At 49.4% G+C, this 27,686-nt stretch overlaps 1 protein-coding gene across 2 annotated transcripts; it reads left to right on the top strand.

Annotated features, from left to right (window-relative positions):
• On the top strand, positions 1-26,364 carry SCN1B (sodium voltage-gated channel beta subunit 1). 2 transcript variants are annotated; one of them, XM_083456142.1, is made up of 6 exons: positions 1-1,525; positions 18,390-18,556; positions 20,506-20,749; positions 21,853-21,994; positions 23,455-23,565; positions 25,079-26,364. In XM_083456142.1, exons 1-5 carry the CDS (start codon positions 1,480-1,482, stop codon positions 23,519-23,521), a joined length of 666 nt encoding a protein of 221 aa, XP_083312268.1. In that variant the 5' UTR covers positions 1-1,479; the 3' UTR covers positions 23,522-23,565; positions 25,079-26,364. The 2 variants fall into 2 exon arrangements, 1 of the variants encoding a protein (XP_083312268.1); XR_014514783.1 differs by having other exon boundaries at positions 13-1,525; positions 23,455-24,227; positions 24,550-26,364.
• Positions 26,365-27,686: the final 1,322 nt, after the last annotated feature.

Below are 27,686 nucleotides of genomic sequence, written 5' to 3'. Positions count from 1 at the left end.
AGGCGGAGGAGGACGGGTGGGCAGGTGGGCGCAGTGCTTTGCGCTCACGTCCAGCCAGCTCGCCCTCCCCTTGCCTGCCTACCCTCGGCTTGCCCCGCGTGGCGGCTCCCTGCTCGGCTCCCGCTGTTGCTTGGGCTGCTGCTGCTGCTGCAATGCATCAACTTTCGCTGCGCCCTCCCCCTCCGACTGGCGCACGCTTTGATTCATTCCCAGCCGCCCTCTCCGACAGCAGCAGCGAGAGCAGCAGCAGCAGCAGCGCCAGCAAGCCCAAGCCTTCCGCCGCCAGCGCCGGCTTTGCCGCAGCGGTGCGCGCCGCCGGGGAAGGCTAGGCAAGGCGAGAGCGGGCAAATCGCCGCGTCGCAGCCCCCAGTTGAAGGAAGGAAGGAAGGCGGGAAGGAGAGAGAGAGAGAAGGAAGGAGGGAGGGTCATCCGGGCAGCGTCTCACCCCACACCCTGATCCTTCCCATCCCTCTGCAGCAGGCAGAGTCTTGTCTCCAAAATCGATTCCTTCTCGCTTCGATCCAGCCCTACCGGCGACAGGAAGCGGTTAAAAAGATCTGACCTCTCCCCGTCCCAAGTACAGCCCGCGAAGGGGCTTCCGAGGCGCCGTGCACCGGCCATGGATCCGGCCCTGCTGCGTCCCGCACCTGCTCGTGGGGGCGGGTAGCTCCTCCTTGCGCGCGCCGAAGACGCTTTGCCAATCGGGCTGCGCTGCCTGGTTAGATCGGGGTGTGTGTATGTGCATGCCCGTGTTTTCGCAGAGAAAAAGAGACAGGATGCCCATTCGGAAGGCACTCCGGATTTAAAGACGCAAGGTGACTCGCGGATCCTTGCCGCCAGCGGACCCGAAGCAAGGCCGTGAGCGCCTGGAGCCTGGCCGGCGCACCTCGGAGTGAGGAGGACGCGGCTCCTGGGACCGGGAAACAAGCAAACAAATAATTTTTTTGGAAAGAAAATTGGCAGGAAATTCAAAGCTCCGGACGCGGGATCTGCGGCAGGACAAGCCACCCCGGCTTGCCTCGCCCTGGCTTGGTGAGGAGGAGAAAAGACCCCCGCGCGCTCTCCGGGCCCATCCCAACTTTTATGGATCCTCCCGCCGCCCGCCTCTTCTGCATCTCCTCGAGCTCTCGGTCCCCGGCTTCGTCCCGTCGCAGCGCCGCGGCGCAAGGGGCAGCCGTCGGGGCAACTAGCGGCGCAGCGCCCCCTGCCGCCGCCGCCCTCTTCGGGGCCGAGCGGGATCAAGTGGCCGAGGCCGAGTCAGCTGCATCCGGCTCCGGCATTCCAAGGCGCTCTTGGGTTTTCTCCTGCGGGCGCTGAGCTCAGCCCCGGGCTATAAATACCCTCCCTGGAAGACTCTCCCCCAGGATCGTCTGTCTGTTGACCGCAGGAGGTTGCTGGGAAGGGCGGGGGGGAGCCCGGCGCTGTGTCTGTCCCCCCTAGGCCAAGAAGGGCGCGCACCCTGGATCCGAACCCCCCGGGATGGCTACCCCGCGCCCCATCTCGCTCCTGCTGTGCTTGGCCCTGGGTGAGTTGGAGAAACGGGGTGGTGGGGCGAAGGGAGGGAGAGAGAGACAACGGGGTGAATCCGGATCTAAGGGTACGGTGTGGGACCTCGGTGGGGGTGCTGCGGAAGCCCAGTTTAGACGTGCAGGGGAAGCAAAACTATCCGGGTCGTGGTGGGGAAGACCAAGGCTCATTTAGGGCCTGCACAGGCACAGGGTTTGATCCCAAGAAAACCCACTTCCTAGATTTTGTGTCGTGGGACTTGAACCCAGTGCAAAACACGCACATCCCTGCCCCCTCCTCAATACAGCTATGGGCTTCTGTTTTTGTTTTTCTGGGGCATGATTCAGATAGAATCTGAATCTCTTGAGATTCACTATTGTGAACCCAGTGCTGAGTCTTCTCTGAGCTTTCACTGGCTCTATAAAGGGGTTCTTCTCTTTAATAACTTACTTTAAGGAGAGGGTGCAAACAGTCCATCCTGGGGAGCTTGAAATCCAGCTCCAATTCTTCTCTCCCTCTATTAGGGTTTGCATATTGACCCCAGTCTTAGGGCCCAGGATTTTGTGTATGTTGTGCAAGGCTGAAGAGAGGCCACACCACTTCCACTCAATCCTTTTCTGCACTTTTTTTTATAGGTCCCACAGAGTCCATTCCATGGCCTCTAAAATCCATGTCAGGATTTCTTTGTCTGTTCCCAAAAGGGCCCCAAAGTAGCACCTCCCCATACAGTCAACCCAGCAGGGATAATCTCAGAGGAACCAGGAGCAGATTGCAAATGTAATAGCAATTTGGGGGTGGGAGTGAGTAGTCACAGTGGCTGCAAAGGTAATGGACTTTTAAGTGAACAATAGCCCAAGGAGGGCGCCCCTGTTTTTGTGTGCTAAGATGTTCTCCAAAAGGGGTCTGAGTGAGCCCGGCTAAAGCCAGTGGGATTTATTCCTGAATCTACAAATGAAGGATCAGGCTGTGCATTTGTGTGCAGAAGAGAAACAGGGAATTGTGTGAAAAAATAAGGCAGGTACAGTTGAAAGGATAGAGGGTTTTGGGGGGAAGGGTTGCTGCAGACAAAATATAGGTGTTTCTCTTGCTAAACTTCTATGGGGGGGAATGGACAGGGTAAAAAGAAACCAAGGAAGGATCACACCCATCATTGGGGGTGACCTCCCCCCCCAAATATTTCGGTGCTTTAGTTTGCCACATATTTTTCTTCTTCTTTTGCATTCATGAGTAACAACGAATGCCAGCTGCTAATATAAAATTAGACAAGCATGGCATTTCCAAAGTTTCTAGCTTTCTTTCTTAAATACAAGCAAAATAAAAATGCTAAATAAGGCAGTGCGCTAGGGCATCAGAAAAATCCCGGTGGCAAACTACCCTTAATTTCCATGGGGAAATTGCCCAGTACAAATGTTTCTAGATAACCTACCTTACCTCTTCCTGCCTCCTGCCAGCCTCCTCTGGGGTCCCCTTCCATCTGTCTCTGTTCCTGCATGTCAGCAGCCTTTTCTGATGGGTTTATAGGTAGCGTAATACCTTCTTGCTTTTAGAAATCTTCCCAGTGGTGCAATCAGGTGATTTTAGACCTTGGACTATCCTCCCCACTCCCAAACACTTTAGATGGCAATGTGTTTGACTCAACTTCAAAACATGGCATCCTGAACCCTGCTGCTTGGGGGACCCCGATTCTTCAGAGTCTGGGACCCTGGACTGCTGCCCTCAAGTCCTAACCTGACTGTGCTGCCTGGTCTCTATCCTCTCCCTTCCATATCTGTGCTTTCCTGTGCCAGGATCTTCCGGTTCATCCCCATAGATTTAGTATGGCTTTGGAGGAGGCAGAGGAAAAGGAGAAAGGTGCTTGGAATAGCTCAGTTGGTAGAGCATGGGGCTCTTAATTGCAGGGTTGTGGGTTTGAGCCCCGTACTGGGCAAAAGATTCCTGTATTGCAGGGCGTTGGGCTAGCCTTTCTCAACCTGTGGGTCCCCAGATGCTGTTGAACTACAACTCCCATCACCCCTAGCTAGCAAGGCCAGAGCTCAGGGATGATGGGAGTTGTAGTCCAACAGCATCTGGGGACCCACAGGTTGAGAACCGCTGGCAGTGGTCCCTTCCAACTCTCCGATTCTATGAAAACTCTCCCACCATCTTTGATAGCATCTGTGGCGACTTGTGGCTTTCCTCCAGGTGTCGTCAGTGGCAACTAGTCCAGCAAAATCTTGCCTGTCTATCTGTGGAGATTGCCAACCCTTGCTTTGGGGTTCTATGTTCTGACCCAGTGGTATGCCCCGACTTCACAAAGTACACAGGGGTGTGTGTGTGTGTGTGTGTGGTGCCTTTAGGTGTTCCTACCTTGCTGAGCACAGTAACGACGACCCCGAGCCAATGTCTCTGTGCGCATTGGTTTCCTCGCGGATCCAGGATAGTGAAAATAATTGGACTCCATAGAGCAATATTTGCTCTCGTACTACACAGCCCCCTGGATCCAGGAAGAATAGAGGGTGGGGGCGGGAATTTCAAAGCAGACATGCAGATCAATCCACTACTTAGCAATTTATTTATTTCCAGTCATTTGTGCCTCTGCTTTTTCGCTTGCCGGATCACCCAGGGGAGTAAAACGTAAAGAAAAAAAAGAAGAAGCTGCATTAAATACACAGAACGATCCTATGTATTTACCCAGGAATAAGTCCCACTGTATAAAATGGGTAAGCGTGCATGGGATTGCAGCCACAACCAGAAATATTAAAACAGCTGATTAAAGCAAATGGGCAACATGACATAGCATAAGGCTGTAACAGCTCCTCAGTATAAAGAACCATTTGCCCACTGAAATAAAACCCATTGGAATGCATGTAGAAATATAGGGCTGGACAGACATAATTCAGGAAGTTATTCCAAAACCTTTGACACCAGTTTATTTATCCACCTCATTGTAATCTTCCAGAGAGCTAGGTCGACACGCATGCTTTCCTCTCCATCTCAGTGTTGTTTTCACAACAGCCCTGTGAGGCAGGTTAGGCCGAGAGCCAGTGACGACCCCCCAAGATTACGAAGATTGATTTATGGCTGAATGCGGGTTTTAAATTTGGGTCTCCCGATTCCTAGTCTGCTACACCAGAGGTGGGCAGAAAGTAGATTGGGATCTGCTAGCTCTCAGGATGATTTGCAGTAGATCAGCAAGAGTGGTCCCCCCCTCCCCCCCCTTACTCCTAGCCATTCAACAATTGCAACTGCAGAAGAACTTTTCCCTCCTAAATTAGGCCACTGAGATGAAGAAAGCTCACTAAGAGTGGATTGATAATGTGAAACGATTATGAGCTCAGTTCAGTTCTGGTAATGAAGACAAAATCCCAGGCTCAGAATGTGCTCAAGAGGCAACCTGCCCTGTTCCTTAATTCTAAACTGTATATATTTTGCACCTAACTTCTGTTTGTGGATTTTGGGGTTAGAGTAAAAAAACAAAGTAGACTCAACAAGCCAGTACTATACCACACAGCAAAGGGACTGATCCCTCCTGCCCCCGGAAAGAACATTTCTTGGTTGCCTTCCCACACATATTTATGTATAGCTAAAATAAGATAATTATTTGTTTCCAATTTTCAAAAACTGTCCTATGCCTGGTAGCCTGGAAGTGATTTTTTTAAAAATATACTCACCCCAGGGGCTGGTTGCTATTTGCAAGCCTGTCTTAATCAAAAGCTCTGGATGCTTTGCAGATGGAAGAAAACCCATGCCTATTTTCCACATTCTGGAAAGTACTGGATGAATCTATTCCCGGTCTCCCCCCCCCCCCCTCGCATCCTTCCTACACTTTGGCAAGGCTCGTGTGCTGTATTTTGTTATGTCAACAGTACATCTCTATAGTGGAATGGGTGGGTGATGTCATGGCCTTCCTCCCATCTGTGTCTACCTGTATTTATTTATTATATGGGCTTTTCTCAGGATCTCAGAACGTGATCATTAGAAGTGAGATTCCTAACACTGAAGTGCTTTTTCAGAAATCAGCAATAATTTAGCAATACATGCTGAAGTCAGTTTCTCTCTCTCTCTCTGTAAATATTTTTATTGAAGGTTTTCTACATTGCATACAAGAAAAGCCAAACTAATCTAAAGAAAAAGAATAACCTAAATAAAAAAGAAAGAGAATGGTAAAGAAATAGAGAGGCAGAAGGAGAAAAATAAAAAGAATGAATACCAAAAGTCCTCTATTGGAATTTTATCAAATCCCTTTCTCCATATACAGAAAAGTAGACCCTCCCAGCTCACACCTGTGCCCCTGATCTTTGATCTGTCATCTTCCTGTGTATATCTTCATCAATCCAAAATAAGGGACTTTTACAAAGTCTCCATAGCAGTGGGCTATACAAAAGGCATACAGATTGATCTGTTTTAAATCCTGAAATTTGCGAACCAGCTGTATTTCACAAGCCGTCTGGTGCTGAATTAAGGTACACAGGTGGAATGACGTTAAAACCGTGAAATGGAAAGTGGAACATTTTTGACATCTGTGGTAGCGTCGACTGCGCAATGTGTCACAAGTTTTACTCATGCCATCTGAGCTGACAGGAATTTAGGGTTCTAGAGCCAAACTCGCAAACCGTTTGTTCCTTGCGCACCACTACTTCTAAATTCCTCAAACAATTTCTTCACTTCTCTGACTTGAACAAGTGAGGGAAAACTCTTTCAGCCCCCAAACTGAAATTATGGGGGGCTTTATGCCCTTATGGACAACCTTCGGGGGGGGGGTCACATGCCCAGGTGGGTAGGATGGGGGGGGCAGGGTGCTGGCCTGTGGGATTTTGCCGGCAGAGGTGGCTGCCTCAGTCTGCCTCATGGGCCGGCTGGCCCTACAAAAAGCCAACAGACAGGACTCTGGTCCTGGAAATAGCCATCAAGAGTAGCTACTGTTGATGACCTGTGAAATGGTGAGAACCCCTTTCTAAACCATCAGAATTGGTGGCCATTATCACATTTTGGGATCTGTAATCCCAAAGAAATAGGGACGAGGGTGGCGCTGTGGGTTAAACCACAGACTTGCCGATCAGAAGGTCAGCAGTTCGAATCCCCGCGACAGGGTGAGCTCCCGTTGCTCGGTCCCTGCTCCTGCCAACCTAGCAGTTCGAAAGCATGTCAAAGTGCAAGTAGATAAATAGGTACTGCTCTGGCGGGAAGGTAAACGGCATTTCCATGCGCTGCTCTGGTTCGCCAGAAGCAGCTTAGTCATGCTGGCCACATGACCCAGAAGCTGTACGCCGGCTTTCTCAGCCAATAAAGCGAGATGAGTGCCACAACCCCAGAGTCATCCACAACTGGACCTAATGGTCAGGGGTCCCTTTACCTTTAATCCCAAAGAAAAGCTATTTACAAAAGGGAAGCTGCATGCTTGCTTGCTGTGGTTGAGCTGCACTGACCTTGGTTTGTGTGTTGTTGTTTTTTGCAAATGACATACAAATGACACCTTTTTAAATATGTAGCTACATATTTGTTTCAGGTGTGGCCCTCTTGGACTCACCTCTGCTGTTGGGCAGGATGCTTTGATTGGGGTGCGAAGAGTGTACAACCCTTGTCAGCAACCAGATTTTCTGGAGGGCTAGAACAGAGTCGGGGTGGAGGGTCAAGAAGATGCCCCGGTTCCTCTAAAGCACTGCATTCCTTCGTTTGCAAATTTCTGTTCTGCTGCAGATGCTACACTCTCTGCCCTTTTGGCCATGGTTTGGCAACAGATGGGCCAAGAGGTCTTATGCAGTTGGTCAGATTTCATACCAGGGCCTCTGGCTGCTAACCAATAGCACAGAGAGAACACCTGGATAGCATTCCAAGTCACCCCATTAATTTACAACCAGGGCCAAGAAAAAATGTGGTGCTAAAACGGGAACCCAATCTAAGCTGATGGCCAAACAGCACTGGGTATTAATTTGCTAGCCTCCCCCAAGTTATTAAATCTGTTTGTCCATCAAGGGCTGCAGGCAGAGATTTTTCACTTCAGTTGATAGCTGTTCCTTTTAACTCGGGTGGAGAAACTTTTCCTACCCAAAGACCACATTACCTTCTGTGCTGTGTGTGTGCGTGTCAGTGGTGGGTGGAGCCAGAGGCCAAAATAGATGGAACAATAGATTTGACTCTTTAGGACAGTAAAGCTTCCTTCCAGCCACCCCAAGGTCAAAGATTTCTGTACATCCACTTCTCCATGCTCCATCGAGGCCAACAAGAGGCATTAACACAAAGTTGAAGGACACTTTCTGGCCAGGCCAGAGCATTTAATGAGCTGTGGGCGTGGCTTGGAGAGGGGGGCGTGGCCTGAAGAGAGTTCCAAGGGCCACATTCAGTGAGGCCTGCAAGGCTGCATTCAGCCCCAGCGCCTGAAGTCCCCCACCCATTTTAACTGAGGGTAGCAATGCTTCTGCATTTATTTGTTTTTAATTGCAAACCGATGTGGGAATATGCAGAACTGAACTTAAGACTTGAAAGGATGAGACACTGAAAGAAACAGTAATGGACAAATTCTCCCAGTCTTGACAGCAAAGGGGAGCAAGACATCTTGGAGGAAACTGTATGTTTTTAAAGGTGGGGGAGTAGTGATGTTATAATTTGCAAACAATATTAAAGGTATGCTCTTACCTTATGCTAATAGAAGGAGCTGTACATCTGGGGATTGTTTGTGTTTCTGGACGCTACTTAAAACTAATGGTCGGCCCATTTCTAATCATTAAATTTTCACGGCTCTTGCTCGAGTGCTGCAGAGTTGATCGTGGGGCTGTGGCCAAATGGCAGTGCTCAGGAAGATACAGTCCACCCGCCTCCTGACATTCCCCGAGCTTGCTTGACACTCGTCGGCAAGGTCCTTGCAAGACCCATGCATTCCCGGGGTCTGCATCAGCGCGGAGAGAAATCAGGCGTTTGCTAAGGCCTGCAGAAACCTTGGCCGTCGGCCTCTGCTTCCATCTTCTCACCTGGTGGGCCGCAGTGATCTCCAAGGCTTTCTCGCAGCAAGCATCTTGGGTGTCAGAAGCGCATGAAACGAGTGGGACCTGCAACACAACGTTGCAGCGTGCCTTTTAGCTGCTCAGCGTTCCAGCCAACCCGGCAGCTTCTTTCAGGATACTCCTGTTTCATTCCTCTCTTCCATTGCATGACCGTTCTCCTCAACCAGATACTCAGTGTTTTGCAGCCGTTGAGCCTCTTCAGTCCCCATTTGGGTTTGTTTTTCCCTGGTCCATTAAATGCACCCCCTCCCAAAAAAACACAGCTCCCCTTTTTGAGTTCTCCAGGCATGCTGATATCTCACTCTTGTTTCTCAATGGCCACATTTTGGCTACAGTCCTGTTGGCACTTACCTTCTGTGTTTGCTATTAGAGGGATGGATGAGAGGTGCTATCGGGAAGCATCCACCTTTGTCCTGGGAGCCCATTCTCTTAGCCTCAGATGTTGGCTCTGGTTCTGCAACGGCAAGAGGAAAAGCACTTTGAACATTCTCCCGGGCGGCGTTTTCTCCTTTGGGATTGGGCATGTGCACTGATTTCCGCTGGCCCAAAAACCTGGAGCTGGCACCTCCTATTTAAAATAATATTTATATTTACGCATACAAACACAGCCAAGATAGAGTAAGCTGGCATCCAGTCCTCCCAATCTCACCCCCTTTTCTTCTCCTTAAAATATATATTCGTTCCCTAATTCAGGCTGAAGGAGATGAGTTGGAGAAGGGGTGGCCCGCTGATTTTCCAGACTTAAATTCTCCACATTTCCACAGCAACTTGTGATGGGGGGAAAAATCCTCATGAAAATTCATCAACACTTCTATGCCAATTTCCCCTGATAAACATGTTACAGTTTACATAGAATAATAGAATTGTAGAATTGGAAGGGACCCCAAGGGACATCTAGTCGTACCCCCTGCAATGCAGGGATCTAAACTAAAGCATGCACATTTACACATTTTTTGCAATCAGTTCCCCCTGGAAAAAGTACATTTTTGTATGTTGTTTTCACTAACATATGGCTTGTAATAAGCGAAGTCCTACTCAGAGTAGACCCATTGAACGACTGTAAATTTATATATCTTGCTTTCATTGGGCCTACTCTGAGTAGGGCAGACATTGGAGACAACCCTATGTTTTATGCACATCCACCCCCCCCCCCCATATATGCATTTTTTGGTATGTGGTGTTTGGTTCAAGCATTGCATTGCAAAACTCAGAGAAGTGCAAACTTTGAAGAAGAGCTACGGTTTGGTTCACATATTGGTTTGAAAAGTGTAGGTAAGGTAGTTTCTTGTTAAACGCAAACAGAATCGCATTTCTCCTTTATCCCACAATCCTCTTCCTTGCCTGTTCGTGCTGCTGAGCTAGATGGTATGAAACAGCTGCCTGTGTTTCCAGAGCCCAGAGGTCCCTCCCCACTCTTTTTGTACCTGCCCTTTCCAAGCATGCTAGCAGCCATGTGGAAGGAGACTTTGCACATGTATATGTGAGGGAATCAAGGCATCTTGTTAAGCCCTTGCCCCCTCTAGGAAAACCCTCAAGAAAAGGTAACTTTCATAATTTTCCCTACCTGGTCACCTTGAGCCAGATTTTGACTCAACCCTAGGCGAGCAGCTGTTTACAAGCCTGTTTTTAAAGCCCTGGGGGTTTCCGGCATGAGATCGCAGAGGCTGAACGTCATGTCCTGCTGGTTCTCAAGCAGGATAGTGCTGAGAATTGGTCAGCAGCTAAGACTTTTGCAAAGTCTGGTGCTTCAGATGCTAATGACTGTGTGCTGAAGTCAGCAAAGCTCCCTCTGCAAGCTCTGTCCTTCGAGCCAGCAGGGTGTCATTGCTGATGCATGAAAAGCGGGGAGAAAGAAAAGGACCTGCCGGAGGACACTGGCTCTCGCCCACTGGTGTGCTGACACGCTTTGCAGCCACAAACATGCGCACATGCGTTCCTCCCTTTGCCGACAATGTTGTCACACCTACTCAATTACTCGCCCACGGGTGCTCAGTCACACTTAATGATGATGCAGTCCCAGTAATTGATCTCTGCAGGCTTCCCACTCTGACGCTTTCATTCCTACTCCCAAGGAAGAGGCAGGATTCCTTGTGGGGTGAGGTGATCTTACTGGTCAGTTCTGGGGTCCAAGCTCACAGGTGCAGTGGCGGAGGAAGGGGGGCAGGGGGTGGTCTGCCCCAGGTGCCATCTCTGAGGGGGTGACAAGAGGGCACCCCACGAGGGACTTGCCCTGCCACCCTGGGTGCGGTGGCACAAGCTGCTGCCATCATGCTGCCGCTGCATGCAGAAGATCCTCCACTTGCAGCTGCACCCTCCGCCACCGTACGTACGGCCAGTGGCGTAGCGTGGGTTGTCAGCACCCGGGGCAAGGCAAGTAATTTGCGCCCCCTAACCTGTGGATTTGCGCCCCCTAACCCCCAGATGTTGCGCCCGGTGCGGCTGGCCCCCCCTGCACCCCCCACGCTACGCCACTGCGTACGGCACACTCACTTGCGTGGCACATAGCGCTGCATGCACAGCGAGCAGTTTGCTCCACCCCCGACATCCTGGACCGGGTGGCGGTTTTCCTTCCTTCGCCCCTGCACAGGTGTCCCAGCACAGGAAGAATGGATACAAAAACTCCTGGAATATGCAGAAATGGTGAAACTTACCAGAAGAATAAGAAATCAAGATAACAAACTTTTTTAAAAAAATAAAAGAATGAAAATGGTTTATTGAATATTTACAGATAAATTGTAAACAGTTAAAAACAACACCAGGATTATTGTAATAACCTGCTGTTTCGTAAGAGTATATATTGAAAGAAGATGACTAAATGAGCCTATTAAGTTAATTAGGATATGCAGAATACATTAGAAATAAATTTAAGGAACCGCAGAAAGAGAGGGAAGGAAGTCTAGTTTTGAAATGTCAAAATGATTGTAAAATCAGTGAAATGTATAAACCTGAAAAGTATATATAAAAAAGAGAGAGATAGTTTAGTTTTTGTTTTTAAAAATGGAGGTAAAAACTGTCAGACAGCTATATATCTGTATAGGGGGGTAGGATAGCTAGGGGAAAAAATCATACCTGGCAACCAATGCACCCCTTTGGTTTCAGATAATACATAGGTAGACGAGTCTAAGAAGCCCGGGACACAAATTTTCACAGCCCTCTAGCAGCTTGTGGTGGCTCATTTAGCAGAAGTAATGTATGCAGTGTTAACTCTGGAAGTGTATCCCTGATTCTGACCAAACTAAGCCTCGTAGAGCAAAATATACATCAGGAGACTTAGTGGGGTCAGCTTTCCTGCCCCACTAATATGGGAATGAGGGACACGGTATTTGAACAGCAGCAGCGGGGGCGGAGGAAGCTGCTTGGGCGTGTGGGGCAGCGTGCCCAGGGACAGGGCGAGCTGCCCATAGGGGTGGGGCGAGGGTGGGGTGCACCGTGGGGCCTCTGGAGTCTGCCTGCCTCCTCTCACTCAGCCGCCCTACAGCTGGGGAGGGGGGAAAGGCAGCGGTCAGACCGTTTGGCCAGTGTGGAGTCCTCGTACACCCAAGCCACTGTGTCTCTCCCAGGAGAGACCCGTTGCTCTGGTGCACTGCAGGCCCCACGGTGTGTGCCCGCCTCAGTGGTGACACCCAGGGCGGACTGCACCCACTGCACCCCCCCTTCCTCACCCCTGAACAGCAGTGCAACGAGACCATGATACGACTTAGGAAATGTCAAACAAACCCACCTGAACTATGGCATCTGCAGGTGCCAAGTGAAACTCCTGGGGTGGAAGTGGGCATAGTGGAAGGGATGTGAGATATTTGTATCAGACGTTTATTCTCACAACAGCCCTGTGAGGTAGGTTGGGCTGAGAGGCAGTGACTGGCCCAAGGCCACCCAGTGAGCTTCAGGGCTGAGTGGGGATTTGAACCCAGGTCTCCCAGGTCCTCGCTCAGCAACATCTGGCCAGAGGTTTTCCAATCCTGCTGTAGCATTATCATTGTCGTTAACACGTACAGCAAAATCTTATGCTTACTCGGAAGTAAATCCAAATGGACTTAGTGGGCCTTACTCCCTTAGTAAGTATGTTTAGGATTTGGGCCTTCGCTCAGTTTTGCCTCATATTTTTCTGGATTCAGAGAGTCAACGTGCTACTGTAACATATGCAGCGCCGGTGCCTCAGCAGGAGCTCAGTCTTAACAGATGGCAGCTGTGTTCTTCCTGCTGATGCAGCTGATCTCCGCAGAATAGCCGGCAGTGTCCTCTGTTCCAGTGGTTTGCCTGTGGGTCTTGTGAGTTATTCTCCTTTTACAGAAGGGGAACTGAGGGCGAGAGAGATGCCCAAGACCACTCTCAGTGACTCCCATGGCAAAGGAGGATCTGCATTGAATCTTTGAAGGTGACTTGGAAACTACAACTAATCCAGAATGTGGCAGCTAAACTGGTGACTGGGAGTGGCCGCCGAGACCACATAACACCTGTCCTGAAAGACCTTCATTGGCTCCCAGGACGTTTCCAAGCACAATTCAAAGTGTTGGCCATTAAATCCCAAAATGATCTCAGCCCAGTCTACCTGAAGGAGCATCTCCACCCTCATCATTCAGCCAGGACACTGAGGTCCAGCTCCGAGGGCCTTCTGGCAGTTCCCTCACTGCGAGAAGTGAAGCCAAAGGGAACCAGGCAGAGGGCATTCTCAGTAGTGGTGCCCGCCCTGTGGAACTCCCTCCCATCAGATGTTAAGGAAATAAACAGCTATCTGACTTTTAGAATACATCTGAAGGCAACCCTGTTTAGGGAAGTTTTTAATATTTGAAGTTTTATCGTGTTTTTAATGTTCTGTTGGGAGCTGCCCAGAGTGGCTGGGGAAACCCAGACAGATGGGCGGGATATATTTAATAAATCATTATCATCATCAAACTGTAGAATTGGAAGGGACCCTGAGGATCATCTAGTCCAACCCACTACAATGCAGGAATATGCAGCTGTCCAATACAGGGATTGAACCTGCAACCATGTCATTATCAACACCATGCTCTAACCAACTGAGCTATCTGGTTGGTGGGACTCTTGCCTCCATTTTCAACCCTGAACTTTGAGTGGGGAACCTTTTTCACCCCAAAGGCCCTATTCACCTCTGGGCAATCTTCTGGGGGCCACATGCAATTGGTGGGTGGGGCCAGAGACAACAGTGGGAGGGGCAACAAATGTGATTTATTTGTTTTTAAAAAACCATTGTATAGCAGGCCAGTTTCTTCATGCTCACCCATCCAGGCAAGAAAGAAGCATTAACAGGAATCAAAGGGCACATTGCAGCCAGGGAAAAGCAGTCCAGAAAGTTGCAATGCAGGGCTGGGGAGGGGTCCAGCTCTGGAGGGGGTGTGGCCTGGGGAACATCCCGGGGGCCAGATGGGGAAGCCTGGAGGTCATCATCTCGGCCTGAGGCCCTGCATCCCTGCTCTGGACCATATTGCCTCAGTCATGAACTTTAACCAGGTTGTAGCGTTGTATGTTTGCATCTAACAACATCTATTTATAAAAACCCTTCCCCGCCAATTAAAATTGTGCCCCTAGCCACTATTTGCCCCAGTTTTAATTTGCAAAACTTCTCCCCACCCTCAACCCGTTGTGTTTATGAGTTCTGACATCCCTTTGTTTATAGAAAGAACCCAGAAAGTTGGGGCAGGGGTGGAGGGTGATATGGATTTGGACCGTGCCGTGCAGGGGTGTGTGTGTGTGTTGAAATAATGTTTTTTTAATTAATGAAATAAGAGATAACAGAATACAAAACAGAAGGATACAATTAATGCCCTTTGTATGCACTTGGACAATAATTCGCATATGACAAAAGCAAGTATTCATAAATTAAAATTGAGTCAACAGGATTCTGCAGGGTCAGAGTGTCAATGAGAGTTGACAGAGGCTGTTAATCCTTTCCTTCTGCATTGTTTTCCTGCTGAAAATCGCTTCCCGAGCTTGTCCATTGCCCCACTTGTAATGTTTTGAACCAAATGACAGCTTCTGGAAATGGGGTTTTCAGCAGGGAAGTGGGGCAAGGCAGAGGGAGCAAAAATTGTCATCCCCTCCCCGTTCTCCTGATTCAGATCTGTGGGACTTGATTATCAATCAATATTATTATGATCTCAAATCAGCCACTAGAATACATCTAAATAAATGCAATTTTACAGTTTCCAGGCAAAAGCCTTTTTGGGATTAACAACATAACAAAAAGCATTGTGCATGTTTTGTTCGCAATTAAACTAGAACTAGTTTTTGAATGCTGGTGTGTTTGGTAGGGGGATTTAATCATCCGGTTCCCAGCAGTGCCTGCTGATGCACAGAATTTTGCCACTTTGGTGGTGATTTCGTTAGTGGAGTCTAACAAAAGGAAGGAAGTAATTTTTGTAAATAAATGAGACAGGGCCCTGGTCACAAGCATGTGAATCATGTCCTTGAAATCATATCTGGTTTGACCTTCAGTGAAGTTGTACTTGGGGTGCTCCAGATCAGAGTACTGTTAAAGGGCCACATACCGTGAGCTGGTGCAGAGGTCAGCAATCCTAGTGGTTAGAACATTGAGCTGGAACCCAGCTTTAAATCCAGACTTGGCCATGAAGCTCTGAGGACGGCCTTAGGGAAGATTCACTATTGTTCAACCTAAAAGCTGTTGTGAGGATTTGATCTCTATCTCCTTAGAGGAAGTTCTTCGGTGGAAAGATGTCTGCAGCTGGCCCTGGCCCCTCCTCCATGCTCCTTAACTTGTCCCTTTTCCAGCTTCTCCTGCCCCACTGGGCATCTTTCCACCCCTCCCAAGGCATTCTGGGAAGACTCCTGTAGACCCATGGCCCTCTCCTCCCACCAACCATAGGCTGAGCTCCAAGGGTCATCATGGCAGGCACAAGAAGCTGGTGGGAGCTGGCAGTGTCTGTTGCGGCTGCATTAGTCAGAACTCGCACCGTCAACTTACATTTGTATTTATTGGCATTAGCAGACACCTTGTGGAAAGGAGGAGGAGGAGGAGTTTGGATTTGATATCCCGCTTTATCACTACCCTAAGGAGTCTCAAAGCAGCTAACATTCTCCTTTCCCTTCCTCCCCCACAACAAACACTCTGTGAGGTGAGTGGGGCTGAGAGACTTCAGAGAAGTGTGACTGGCCCAAGGTCACCCAGCAGCTGCATGTGGAGGAGCGGGGAAGTGAACCCGGTTCACCAGATTACAAGTCCACTGCTCTTAACCACTACACCACACTGGCTCCCAGCAGTGCCTGCTGATGCACACAGGGGAAAAACTGAGGCCTTCTCCAGGGTTGTGTGAGCGAACAAAGGGGCAAAGGTCAGCATACTGCAATTTTACACGTGCTGAAATCTCCTCTCCTGCTGTGCTATCAAAGGTGCAGGAACAGGAACCTAGGAAGCTGCCTTATGTTGAGTCGGACTACTGGTCCATCTAGTGTTGTCTGCACTGACTGACAGCGGCACTCTAGAGTTTAAAACTCTTTCCCAGCTCTACCTGGAGATGCCAGGGATTGAACTTGGGACCTTTTGCATGCAAGTCAAATGCTCTGCCAATGAGCTACAGCCCTTTTTGGGGGTTTTGTTTTTTTGTATCTAGGCACCTGGGGTCTTTTGCTACCTGAGGCTGAGCAACAGGGGGCATTCCTCTAGACATCTCTTTCCAAGCAAGGACAGGGCTTCCGTAGTGGTACGGGATCAGGCATCGAAGCAGTACAAGTATTAAAACTGTAGGAGCCCTGTCTTGTTTTTTACCAGGTCACCCTATATTCTTCCCCCCAACCCCAAATGTGTAGTACTCAAGGCTAAGGTGGCCGCTTATATGCCACCAAGAAAGAGGGTATGGATCACATTTACATATGCCAATTTAGATGTTTATAAATGCAAAATGTATTTATTTATTCAAGCATTTAATTTAACTCGGGCTGCATACACACCATGCATTTTAAATACAGGCAGCTCCCATGTGACGCAGAGGTTATGTTCTAAGGCACCACGTGTTTAAGTGAAACCGCGTATATTTGAAACACCAATGAAAAAGCCTGCAGACACCTTGTTCAGCTCCCACCCTGTCTCTGTTCCGCCCATTTTTGTGATGTTCTTGTGACGTTTTCGGGTCGCATCCGGGTTTGGCATGTGTGTGAAGTTGTGCACATATTGCTAAAACAGTCGTCGCCTGTATTTTGAAAGCACATTGTTCTCCTCAAAAGAACCCCAGGTACTCTCGTTTATCTCTCACCAAGCTACTATCCCTGGCAATCACCCCCAAAGCATCCTGGGAACAGTAGTTTGTTAACTACAGTTCCCAGAATTCTTTAGGGGTGAGATTCATGTGCTTTCAGCGCAGACCCTCCAAGTGTCCCTATTTTCCAGGGATGTCCCTGATTTAGAGAAGCCTTCCCGGTTTTTGATTTGATCCCAGAATGTCCCACGTTTTCTTAGGATGTCCCTATTTTCATTGAAAGAATGTTGGAGGGTATGGAGTTATCCAACCCCCGAGCCGCCTGAAGGCAATCCTGTATAGGGAAGTTTGTTTAATGTTTTCTTATGTTTTTAAATATGTTGGAAGCTGCTCAGAGTGGCTGGGGCAAGCCAGTAAGATGTGTGGGGTATAAATAGTAAAACTATCATTATAGAAGGGGACGTCCCTTATTTTCATTGGTATGTAAATGTATGTTGTGTACCTAAAAAGTCAGAGGTATACTTCATTGCTTAGTGAAACAGAAACGTCTTCAGCAGGTGACAAAACATTAAAATGACGAGGCTTTGTTTCTGTGCTCAATGCGGGTCCCCAAAACTGAAAGCTAGCAGTGTCTGTGATATGGAAAAATAGGGCTGGTTGTCTTTTGCTTCCCAACTCCCCAAGGGACTGAGTCCCCTAAGTCCATGATCGGTCAGAGATGAATGGATGGAGGCAGGAGGCAGTGAAAGCAAGGCAGATCTTTATTTCGCTGTTGCAACAGAGTTCCCTCCCCACCTAGCAAGGAGCAAAGAGAAACTCAGAACCAAGAAGAAACATCTACCGTATTTTTTGCTCTATAAGACTCACTTTTTCCCTCCTAAAATGTAAGGGGAAATGTGTGTGCGTCTTATGGAGCGAATGCAGGCTGCGCAGCTATCCCAGAAGCCAGAACAGCAAGAGGGATTGTTGCTTTCACTGCACAGCGATCCCTCTTGCTGTTCTGGCTTCTGAGATTTAGAATTTTTTTTTTCTTGTTTTCCTCCTCCAAAAACTAGGTGCGTCTTGTGGTCTGGTGCGTCTTATTGAGCGAAAAATACGGTGTTTTAAGGGTTTTCATTTTTGCGTGGTGAAGAAGGACCATCCCCTTTACAAACAGTCAGAAATCACATCACACACAAGATGAGGTTCCTGTGGCTCAGGTAGGCCAAGGTGTGATATTCCTGAGGATTTGGCAAGTTTTGCATAGTTCCAGACACAGTTCACAAAACATTAGCATTTGATAAGACAATCAGGATGTCCGTCAGACATTCCTCAATGCAGAGCATCTGGGCAAACGATGACAATTAATACAAAGGAGGTTCATAGATACAGGAGAGGAATCGCTTCAGGAACTTCCCCTCATTGCTACCTGCCCATGTGGTCTCAGGCAAGAGGGATTAAGGAGGCAGAGGAAATATTTGGAGTCTTTAAAGGAGCCAAGATGGCTTTTGGATTGCTCTCCTATACTATTGTAGTCATGTGGTTTATATAGGTACGTATGTCTGCAATTATCAACATTTATTCTATATTTGAGACCTTAGAATCCTTTTAACCCCTGGAAGAATGCTGCTGCCAGGAAGGGAGGCAAAGATGGCCGCCCTTGGTGAGAGGATACAAACCAATCGTTCCGTAGCCGGAGACATGTGAGAAGCTTTGGTTGCCTTTCTGATGTGATTTCTCTCCCTCCTCCCCTTCCCAGTGACGTTGTGCCAGGGTGGCTGCGTGGAGGTAGATTCGTACACTGAGGCTGTGGCCGGCAACAGCTTCCAGATCTTGTGCATCTCCTGCAAGAAGCGCAGCGAGACGGAGGCGGAGGCCTTCACCGAGTGGTTCTTCAAGCAGAAGGGGGAGGAAGAATACGTCAAGGTGTGTGCCGTAGCGATGTAAGGGCGAGCGGTTGTGTGGAGGGGGTGGTGGGATGGGTAGCATAATGGCCTGTTCACTCCCTGGACCAGGAAATGTTGTAAGCACCTTCACCATAAATACACAGATCTAGAATAAATAAGCTTGTGGGATGTGTCCTCATCCCAACTTGGAACTGCAAAGCCCATCAATCAAAGGCAAGTGCAAAATAGTGTCTGGAAGCGTGGAGCCGGTTTCAAAATGGCGGCTTAGGGGTAGAGCCAGTTGGTCTTTCACCCCATGAGCCAGCAGACACTGGGATAAACTGCATAGACTAGTACATAGGCACTGACCCCTAGGGGCTGAGGCAGTTTTGTTTCCACCCCCTCAAAGTATTTTCCCATGGGGCTGGGCTCCCCGCAACCATGGAGGGAATATATATGGTACTTTTGCAAGTGCCAAGTAATGTTTGTTCTGCTTTTGTAAGAAATCGATCCCTTAGTGTGACAGCACCCATTTTATGGAGCCCATTGATACTAGGCATGAGTTGTATTCTTTTCATCACCTGCTAAAAACTCTTTTGTTTCAGCGAGCCGACCCAGGCATATAACTTGAGCATTTTGTTTTAATTAAAAGTATGGTGGTTTTTTTTAAAAAAAATCCTGATTGTATTTATATTTTACATCTTTAATATAGTTCTTAAATGTTTGTTCCTATCAATATTTTAATAAGTATTTTAAGTTGTTGAAAACTAGTTAGAGGAATTTTTTTTTGTTCTAGCATTCCAATTCTATTGAATAAAATAAAATTTATATATATATATGCTCTCCTCTACTGATCCCAGGGTGGCAGGCACTGTTTTAATCTAACAAATAAGTTGTCTAAATGCTGGAAACTATAAATGAAATGGACACCCATGGAGCATGCACACTCATTGTACACCAACCGCAATTAAATGCAGATAATCTGTCTGATGTGCTGGACCTCCCATTCTCCAAGAGACCAATGTTAATTGGGTGTCTTTTGTTCCTTTGAAATGGCTTTGTTGATTTGTGAGCTCCAAGGTACTTGGTGTTCCCGAGAGCTCTTCCCCAGGCTATTTTTATTAACTACATCAATGATTAACCATTTTAGGAGCACCTGCATGTATAGGAGGTCTCAGAGAGAAAGAAGAAGAAAGACATGCAGGCAAAAGACTTTTGGGAGCAGGATAGAGGAAGGATGGTGTAAGCAAAGCCCATAAAAATCGTGCTGGTGGACCTTAGATGTCTTTTACAGGGTGGTCACCATCATAATAAAAAAGGACAACATTTGCATTGTGCTTTCCAGCATTCAAAGTATTTCCTATACTTCACCTAGTTGCAACAGGGGTGGGCAACCTATGGCCCTCCAGATATTGGACTCCAAATCCCATCAGCCCCAGCCACTGTGGCCGATGGACAGGGGACAGGGGTAGGGGAGGCTGGTGCACATTGGGACCAGTAGGGCAGAAGACGGACTGATGGGCCACTGCCCCACCAAACTCAGTTTGTCCTCAACCAGCCTGCACTTGCCTGCCTTCTTACAACCAGCCCAAGGGCTATCAGCTTTCTCCTCCTTAGCATTAGTGTTGCCCTTACAGAATTTTGCAGGAGGAGGATGGGAACAAAACTAGAATGAGTTGGCTCTGCCTGTTATGAGCTCTGGCGCCACCTACTGTTGGGCTCCCTGTCTTCCACCCTACCAGTCCCAATCTGTCCTAGCGGACCCGCCATCATCCCTGAAAGCGGGCTCGGAGCCAACAACCCTATATGCAAGCCTGTATTATTCCCTTCCAGATTGGTGTTGGGAGTCTGAGGCTGTGAGTGGGAATGGTTTGCGTATTTCCACCTAGTAAGTTCAAGATTGGAGTTGAGTACGTCTTGCCTTATAGTAGGGCCACCTCTGCCAACCAGGCTTCTCTGTGTGTGGACTGAACCTCACCTGTCCTCCAGATCCTTCGCTATGACCCAGATGAGAGGCTCAACGTGATGGATCCTCGCTTTGAGGGCCTGGTTCATTGGAACGGGACCAAGAACATCCGGGACTTGCAGGATCTCTCCATCTTCATTCTTAATGTGACCTTTGACCATATGGGTGAATACGTCTGCACTGTCAACCGCACACTCTTTTTCGCGGCGGAGTTCACACACAACATCATGGTCAACAAGACCATCCATGTTACGGTGGTAGACAAACGTAAGTATAAGCTTGGAGCTAAGGAGAAGTGGAGGAAGAAGCTGGGGTGGTGGGGGACTCTTGGCGGGCTGTGAAACAGTGGTGAGCTTAAGACAGGGACGGGGGATCCTTCCTTCAGTCCAGAGGCCGTTTTGGCCAAGCCACACCAACCTTCCCTACACCTGATGTTGTATATGATGTCAGGTGTGAGGCAGGTAAAGGCAGGGTGTGGACAAAAGGGGCTTTGCAGTCCCAGCCGATCCATTGTGCCTGCAAAGCCCCTTACACAGCACTTCCCAAGTGCTAACTAGCAACTGATTGTCAGCGCTTGGGAACTGCTGGGGATGAGGCTTCCCAAGCCCTGACAATCAGCTGATAGTCAGGGTTGGGAAAACACTGCACTCAGGGTTTCCCCAGTGCTGAAAATAAGCTAAGGAAGCCCCATGTACTGCGTGTGGGAGGGGTTTTTTTGCCCAATGAATTTTTATTTCAAAAATGGGTCACCTGGTATCACAGTAATTTCAGGTGATTGGCAGGTGGTCAGCTCCACCCACCTGTGAGATTTGGCCTTCATGTGTGTGCTGGCCGGATTCATTTCCCCGTGCCTGGTTTAAAACAGAAGAAAAGCACTGGTGAACCAAAGGTCCATCTCATCTCCTCCAGCTTTTGTTTTCCACACTGGCTAACCAGACGCCTCCGGGAAGTCTGCAAATTTCAGCCATTTGCATAGAGCTACCAGCTTTAATCTGTCCAAGCAACAGATAAACTGACTTTAGAGCTGTAGCTGATTAATCGGCGGCAGCCTATTGTACCGGATGGGGATGAAAATTAAGGGCACATGTTTATATCTGGAAGCTCTTTTGGTTCTGGTGTGTTGCTGTAATAGGAATTGAAAGGCTGGGAGTTTTAACAACCATGGATGCAGGGAGCTTTTGCTTGTTAAAATTGTTAGAATGGTAAGAGGCTCCCCACACCCAAGCTAAAGGGAGGGCCAATTTGCATGGCAGGACAAACATGACTCAAAATCTGGAGCCGGAGAGCAAATGCAGCTAGAAACGTGCATTAGGGGTGTGTGTGTGCCTGTTTTGTTTGGCACATCCTTATCTCTGTCCTTCCTTTCACAGAAAACCGGGAAATGGCATCCATCGTTTCTGAGATCATGATGTACGTTCTCATCGTCGTCCTGACCATCTGGCTGGTGGCTGAGATGGTCTACTGCTACAAGAAGATCGCCGCGGCGACGGAGGCAGCTGCTCAAGAGAATGCGTAAGCAGCGTGGGCGGCAATAGGAGGGGAGTTGTGCGTGTGCGCGCACACGTGTTGAGAAGCTAAAAGAAAGAGCAACAGGACACCTGTGCTAGCTCCAGCTTTGACCCACCTTGGCCAAAGTGCCCTCTGCTGGGCCAGCTTCTACATAGGCAGAACTCCCTCCAGGGGAGTGACATGGTAGCAGTGCATTGCTACAGGGTCATTGCTGTTTGAATTTCCCACAGTACCTCAGGGCAGCTTTACGTCAGGGGCAATATGGGTAATTTAAAGTGGTAGGTGGCTCCCGGACTGGTATAGGAAGCCCAGGGCTGCCAACAACAGTGGACCCTCTGGTGTTGCCAAGGCCCCAGCAGCTGCCTGAGGATGCCAGATGTTGGCCCTGGCCCTGCTGAAGGTGGAGAACACAGGGTGATGCAGGGGAAGGACACAGGAAGTGAAAACATCTGGACTGGACCGTGTGTCTTACTGGAGCAGAGGGAGCTGGGAAGCAGGCCAAAGGCCCTTCTAGTGGAAGGCTTCCAGTGTGTGTCTTGCAGTGGTTTTATGCCTTAACTGGTGGCAAAGCCAGGTTCACCCTTTCTTTTTGCTGTTATAATCCTGCTTGTTAGCCTGGCAAGAAGCTGCAGGCTCAGCTGAAAGCTATTCATTGCCTACCTCAAAGCTCTCCTTGCAGAATAAACAAGTCCTTGAGACACCTGTTGGCTGTGCGCATAAGAACATAGCAAGAGCCCTGCTGGATCAGGCCAATGGCCCATGTAAGCCAGCATCTTGTTCTCACAGTGGCCAACCAGATGCCCATTGTGAGAAGCCCACAAGAGCACTCCTGTGGTTTCCAGCCACTGGTATTTAGAAGCGTTGTCACCTTCAACTGTTGTCCTCAAACTGCACTTGAGGCATGCTTTTGCCAAACACTTAAAATATCCTTGATGGTTCCCCCAGAATAAACTTAATGTGTGAAGAGGCCTTCACGTGTACTTGAGGGGCTGGTTAGAGAGCTTTGGCAAACCCAACCTGACTTGTAAGCCACTAAGCGGAACCTGGAACAAGTCCAGCTCCAGGTTTGTTGAGGAGGGGTCTTGTCAAAATGTACCCCCACCTAGGCCTGAGGCTGCCTTGGCAGGCTAACCTGGCAACATTGATAGGCAGCAGCCATGCCCTGATGAGCACCAGGGCCATTTTGTTTTCCCACAATGCCCTTGGCGTAACATCTCTTCAGGGCATTCTGGGAAATTAAAATGGCAGGCAGCTCCCAGACCCACCCATTTGGTGTTTGCTGCAGCACCAGAAAAGACAACACAGTTATTTTACAGAAGGGCCCAGGATAGGTACCAGCAACGGGCCACACTGGGGCTCTTGCAGCTGCCGTGTGCCTGTGCCAGCCCTGGTTATGGAGGGTGGGGAATCGGGGCAAAAGCCCACCTCACACATATTCCCGCTTCTCTCTTGTGTCCTGACAGCTCTGAATACTTGGCCATCACGTCGGAAAGTAAGGAAAACTGTACAGGGGTGCAGGTAGCTGAATAGCCCATGTAGGGCTGTTGGCGGGCACAGGACTTCCTGGCTGGCAGGTAATGTATTGTGAACATTGCCGCTTCATCCCCCTGTTTTCCAAGAGTGACATCAGCAAAAGATGCCCCTTTCCCCAGGAAATGACTGCTGAAATCTTAGATGGGAAGGAGAGGCGGGCAGGGAAATATGGGAAGAGGCAAGAGGTTAGCAAGGGACAAATGTAGGCAAATGCAGTTACGAGCAATTAAGCTTTGTTGCCATGGGGCCTACCAAACAAAAAAAACCCACCTCTAGTGGATGGCGATTGCACTCAATATTCCCCGCTCTAACGGCTTCTAATATCGAGAGTGATTTTGGCAGGCTTCTGAAGGAAAAGGTTAGTTAGCATTCTATTACCGCTTCCCCGTTTTAGATTAAATAGCAGGGGGAGACGGTGTGACGTATAGAGGGAGAAAAGTTCTGTCTCTGGGCAGGGCTGCCAACTTCGACTACAGAGGGGCACTTGCATGCCTTTAACAGCTGTGTGGCAAGGGAAGAATCGGGGGGGGGGGGTGTTGTAGTTTCCCCTGGACTGTGGCACAACTTTGGGGAAACTGGCCCTTGTTGAGCCTTCCTCCAGCACACTGCTGTTAAAGGGCCCGGAAACCCAGTGCCGATTCTAGGTTATTTCATTTGCACTTTTTCCATTGGGCTCAGTCCGCCTGGGCACCTAGAGCAGGCAGTGGCGTAAGCGTGGGTTGTCAGCACCCGGGGCAAGGCAAGTAATTTGCGCCCCCCCCCGCTGCACTGTCCCTCCCCCAGATAGTCCCTCGCTCTCTCTCCGCACCGCACCGCACCGCACCGCACGCCTGGCACCCTCCTCTCCACAGTGGGCGGCGACCCAGCGGCTCGGATCGGATTCGCACAGCCAGCACTGCAGTGAGAGAGAGTGAGAGAGCCAGGTAGGGGCAGAGAGCTGCGAGTGCGAGCGTACCCCCCCCCCGATGTTGCGCCCGGTGCGGCCGGCCCCCCCTGCACCCCCCACGCTACGCCACTGAGAGCAGGGCACCCATGGGCCCTTATGGGCCTTCCTCGGTGCCCACAGAGTCCGCTCTCTCCTGCACCCATGCTCCCCACGCCACAGAAATCAGCCTTGGAAGAAGCATTGCAGCCAACAGGCTGCGGTGTGTGTCTGGCTATGTAACGCCCGCTGAAATTTCCCCAGATTGTGTGCCCATGCGCCTGGAAAGCTTGGCGACCCCTGGCCAAGAGGGCGAGGCCGAGGCGGGCAAAAAATAAGCTGCCGTACCTTCTCCTCACAGCTCTCTTGCTTGGGCGAACGGGCCCCGGCAGCAAGGAGGAGAAGCAGCCAAGGGGGCAGGGGTCTCTAGGGTTGGCAGTTGTGCCCACTTCCCACCTCAGATGAGGCATGGCAGGAACCCAATTGTGCCAACCCTCAGTGCTGGACCTGAGCCACTTTGGAGCCTGAGAGAAAAGAAAAGAGAGAGGGAGGGAGGCGGTAAGCCTGAGCTCAGGTTCTCATTATGCGGTGGCAGTTATCTAACGCTCCTGTGTTTGTTAACGCTGTTCCAGGGACGAGAAGGACGATGGCGGAGAGGGAAAGTGACTCAGCAGAGGCATCAGCAGCCCCTGAGAAGATTTGAGCTGGAGCCAAGCAGCCGCTCCCCCACCCCGCTGCACGGCCTCCCCTCCCCCACCTCCCCCTTTAACCAAGCATGCTATTTTTTAATAATAATAAAAAAGCGAGCTCTGTATCTGGCCCGGCTACCCAGGGACAGACGACGTGTGTTTCTGAAGGGGAAAATGGGGAGGGGGCGGCTCGTTCCGGCAGGCACCTTGCTGTTTTTTTTCAAGGACACATCCTTTTCGCCTTCTGTCAAGCAAAGGGTCGCCTCTGCCGCGATGCATGAGGAGAAAGCGGTATGGCTGCTCGCAAACACACACAAAGCTTGGGGCCCCTTTGCTGCTGTGGCCCCCCTGTTGCGCCGCCCGAGGCCTCTTTTCTTTAAGAGCAATTGCACTTGCGCTTTCTGGTTTTTTGCACATTTATTGCGCTTCCCCCTCGCGTCCCCCCCCCCCCCCGTTACTTCGCTACCAGCACTTTCTATGGGTCTGAGGAGAGGAGGCCCCTGCGGTTTGCAATTGCCTGGCTCCCCGACATCCCCCCTCCTTTCATTGTCATGTTGTTAGGCCTCTGCCTTGATCTCTCTGCTCCCAGGGCAGCCACATCCGGCAAGGAACTGGAGTGGAGAAAGGTATTCAAGATGGCCGCCACACAAGGCCTCACCCTTAGAGAGGACCTTAAGATGGGGACGCTAATCTAGGAATACCTTTGAGGGGTGAATATCTGATATAGATCTGGATATATGAACTGTGACAATACAGAGGCCTGCCCTGGCAGGGTCCCGCCATTTTATTGTCTTGACAGGATTTCCCTCAAGGGTGTCCCCCTGACGGAAGGTTTTGCTCAGGGGATCTTGCAAAAGGAAGATGCCGCAGAGCAGAAATTCAATTGGTGCAGGGGGCCTGGATCTAGACGTTGCTCCTTTCGCTGTGTGTCCCCGAACTTTGTTACTGTTCTGCCCTTCCTGGCGTCTTGTCAAATTCGCTTCCCGATCTTCGCCCCAGGTGCATATCAGTTCCTCCCACGATGCCTTCATGCCTTTCCCCCTCCTCACGTTTTCATTTCCTACATCCATCGCCACCCAGTCAGGCCATTTTGGCTCATCGGGGAATACTGTGCCCTCCCCTCTCCTCAGACCCCGGGGCTGGTCCCAGGGACCAGCTGCCCACCATCACAATAATAGAATAGAGTTTGTTCATAAATAAATAATAAAAAAAAAGATTGGATTTCACCAGCTCTGGTTGAAGCGAGTCATTCTTGTGATGAAAGGAGATGCAGGTGTGTGGAAAAGCAACCATGGAACAGATAACACTTTGCGTGGACGATGGGGTTCCATTTATTTCATTGCAGAAATCACATGCCGACCTATATCCTTAAAGTTTTTGCTTTAAATAAATACATACCAGTAAGACATAAAACCAAAAGCGACACAGACACAACACAGCCAACTCATTGCAACCCCAAGCTTAAAACACAGATTTAATAATTGAGAGGCTCAGACTAGGTAAGTTGGCGGTGGAGAACATTTTTGGGCTTTGCAGGTCCTATCCTTAGGTTCTTCACCTCAGTGGGCCAATTTTGACAGGTGGGTTGTCCCACCCACCTGTCAGAGCTGCTTGTGCGGCAACTCCCAAGCACCCGACATGATGTTTGGGAACTGCAGAATGAAGGCTTTGCCAATCCTACGCTTGGCAAAGCGTGGGGTTTGCAGACCTGTTTTCTAGTCGTGCCTCTGCTTGCCTCAAACCTGACATCACCTATGAGGTCAGGTGTGGGGCAAGTGAGAGTGGCTGGAGGTGAAACAACATTGTAGCTCTGAGACCTGCATTGGGTCAAAAGCAGCTTGCGGGCTGGAACTTCTCCACCCCTGATGTAAGTTAATCTCAAATGCCTTGTTGAGGAGGAAGGTCTTTGCCTTTCATCATAAGGAAGACGCCAGGTGAATCTCCCTGCAAAGACAGTTCTGTAATGGGAATGCCAGGACTGAAATGGTCCTTTCTGCTTATCGTTCTGCTCAGACACTGAGGTCCAGCTCCAAGGGCCTTCTGGTGGTTCCCTCACTGCAAGAAGCCAAGTTACAGGGAACCAGGCAGAGGGCCTTCTCGGTAGTGGCACCCGCCCTGTGGAACGCTCTCCCACCAGATGTCAAAGAGAAAAATAACTACCAAAATTTTAGAAGACATCTGAAGGCAGCCCCGTTTAGGGAAGCTTTTAATGTTTAATAGGTTTTTATTTTAGTGTTCAGTTGGAAGCCGCCCAGAGTGGCTGGGGAAACCAGCCAGATGGGCGGGGTATAAATAAATAAATAAATAAATAAATAATAATAATAATAATTAGTAGACGAACCCAGAGCAGCAGCTGTGAATAGGATCTTAGGGTTTTGATAGAAACATGGAAGAAGGTGTATGTGTCTGGTAACCTGGCCCCAAGCCATTCAGGGACTTTAAAAGGTAAAAAACCAGCACTTTAAATTGAGCCCAGGTAAGGGTTTTGGAAGAAGAGGCGGTCAGGCGCATGCTTGCTTGTTTATTGAGCATTCCTATTTGTTTGCAGGGA

This window comes from Podarcis tiliguerta, assembly GCF_965153285.1.
Source record: "Podarcis tiliguerta genome assembly, chromosome: 8".
Taxonomy (NCBI): Eukaryota; Metazoa; Chordata; class Lepidosauria; order Squamata; family Lacertidae; genus Podarcis; species Podarcis tiliguerta.
The sequence above is the reverse complement of the archived record's forward strand: the minus strand, read 5'-3'. Positions and strand labels throughout refer to the sequence as shown.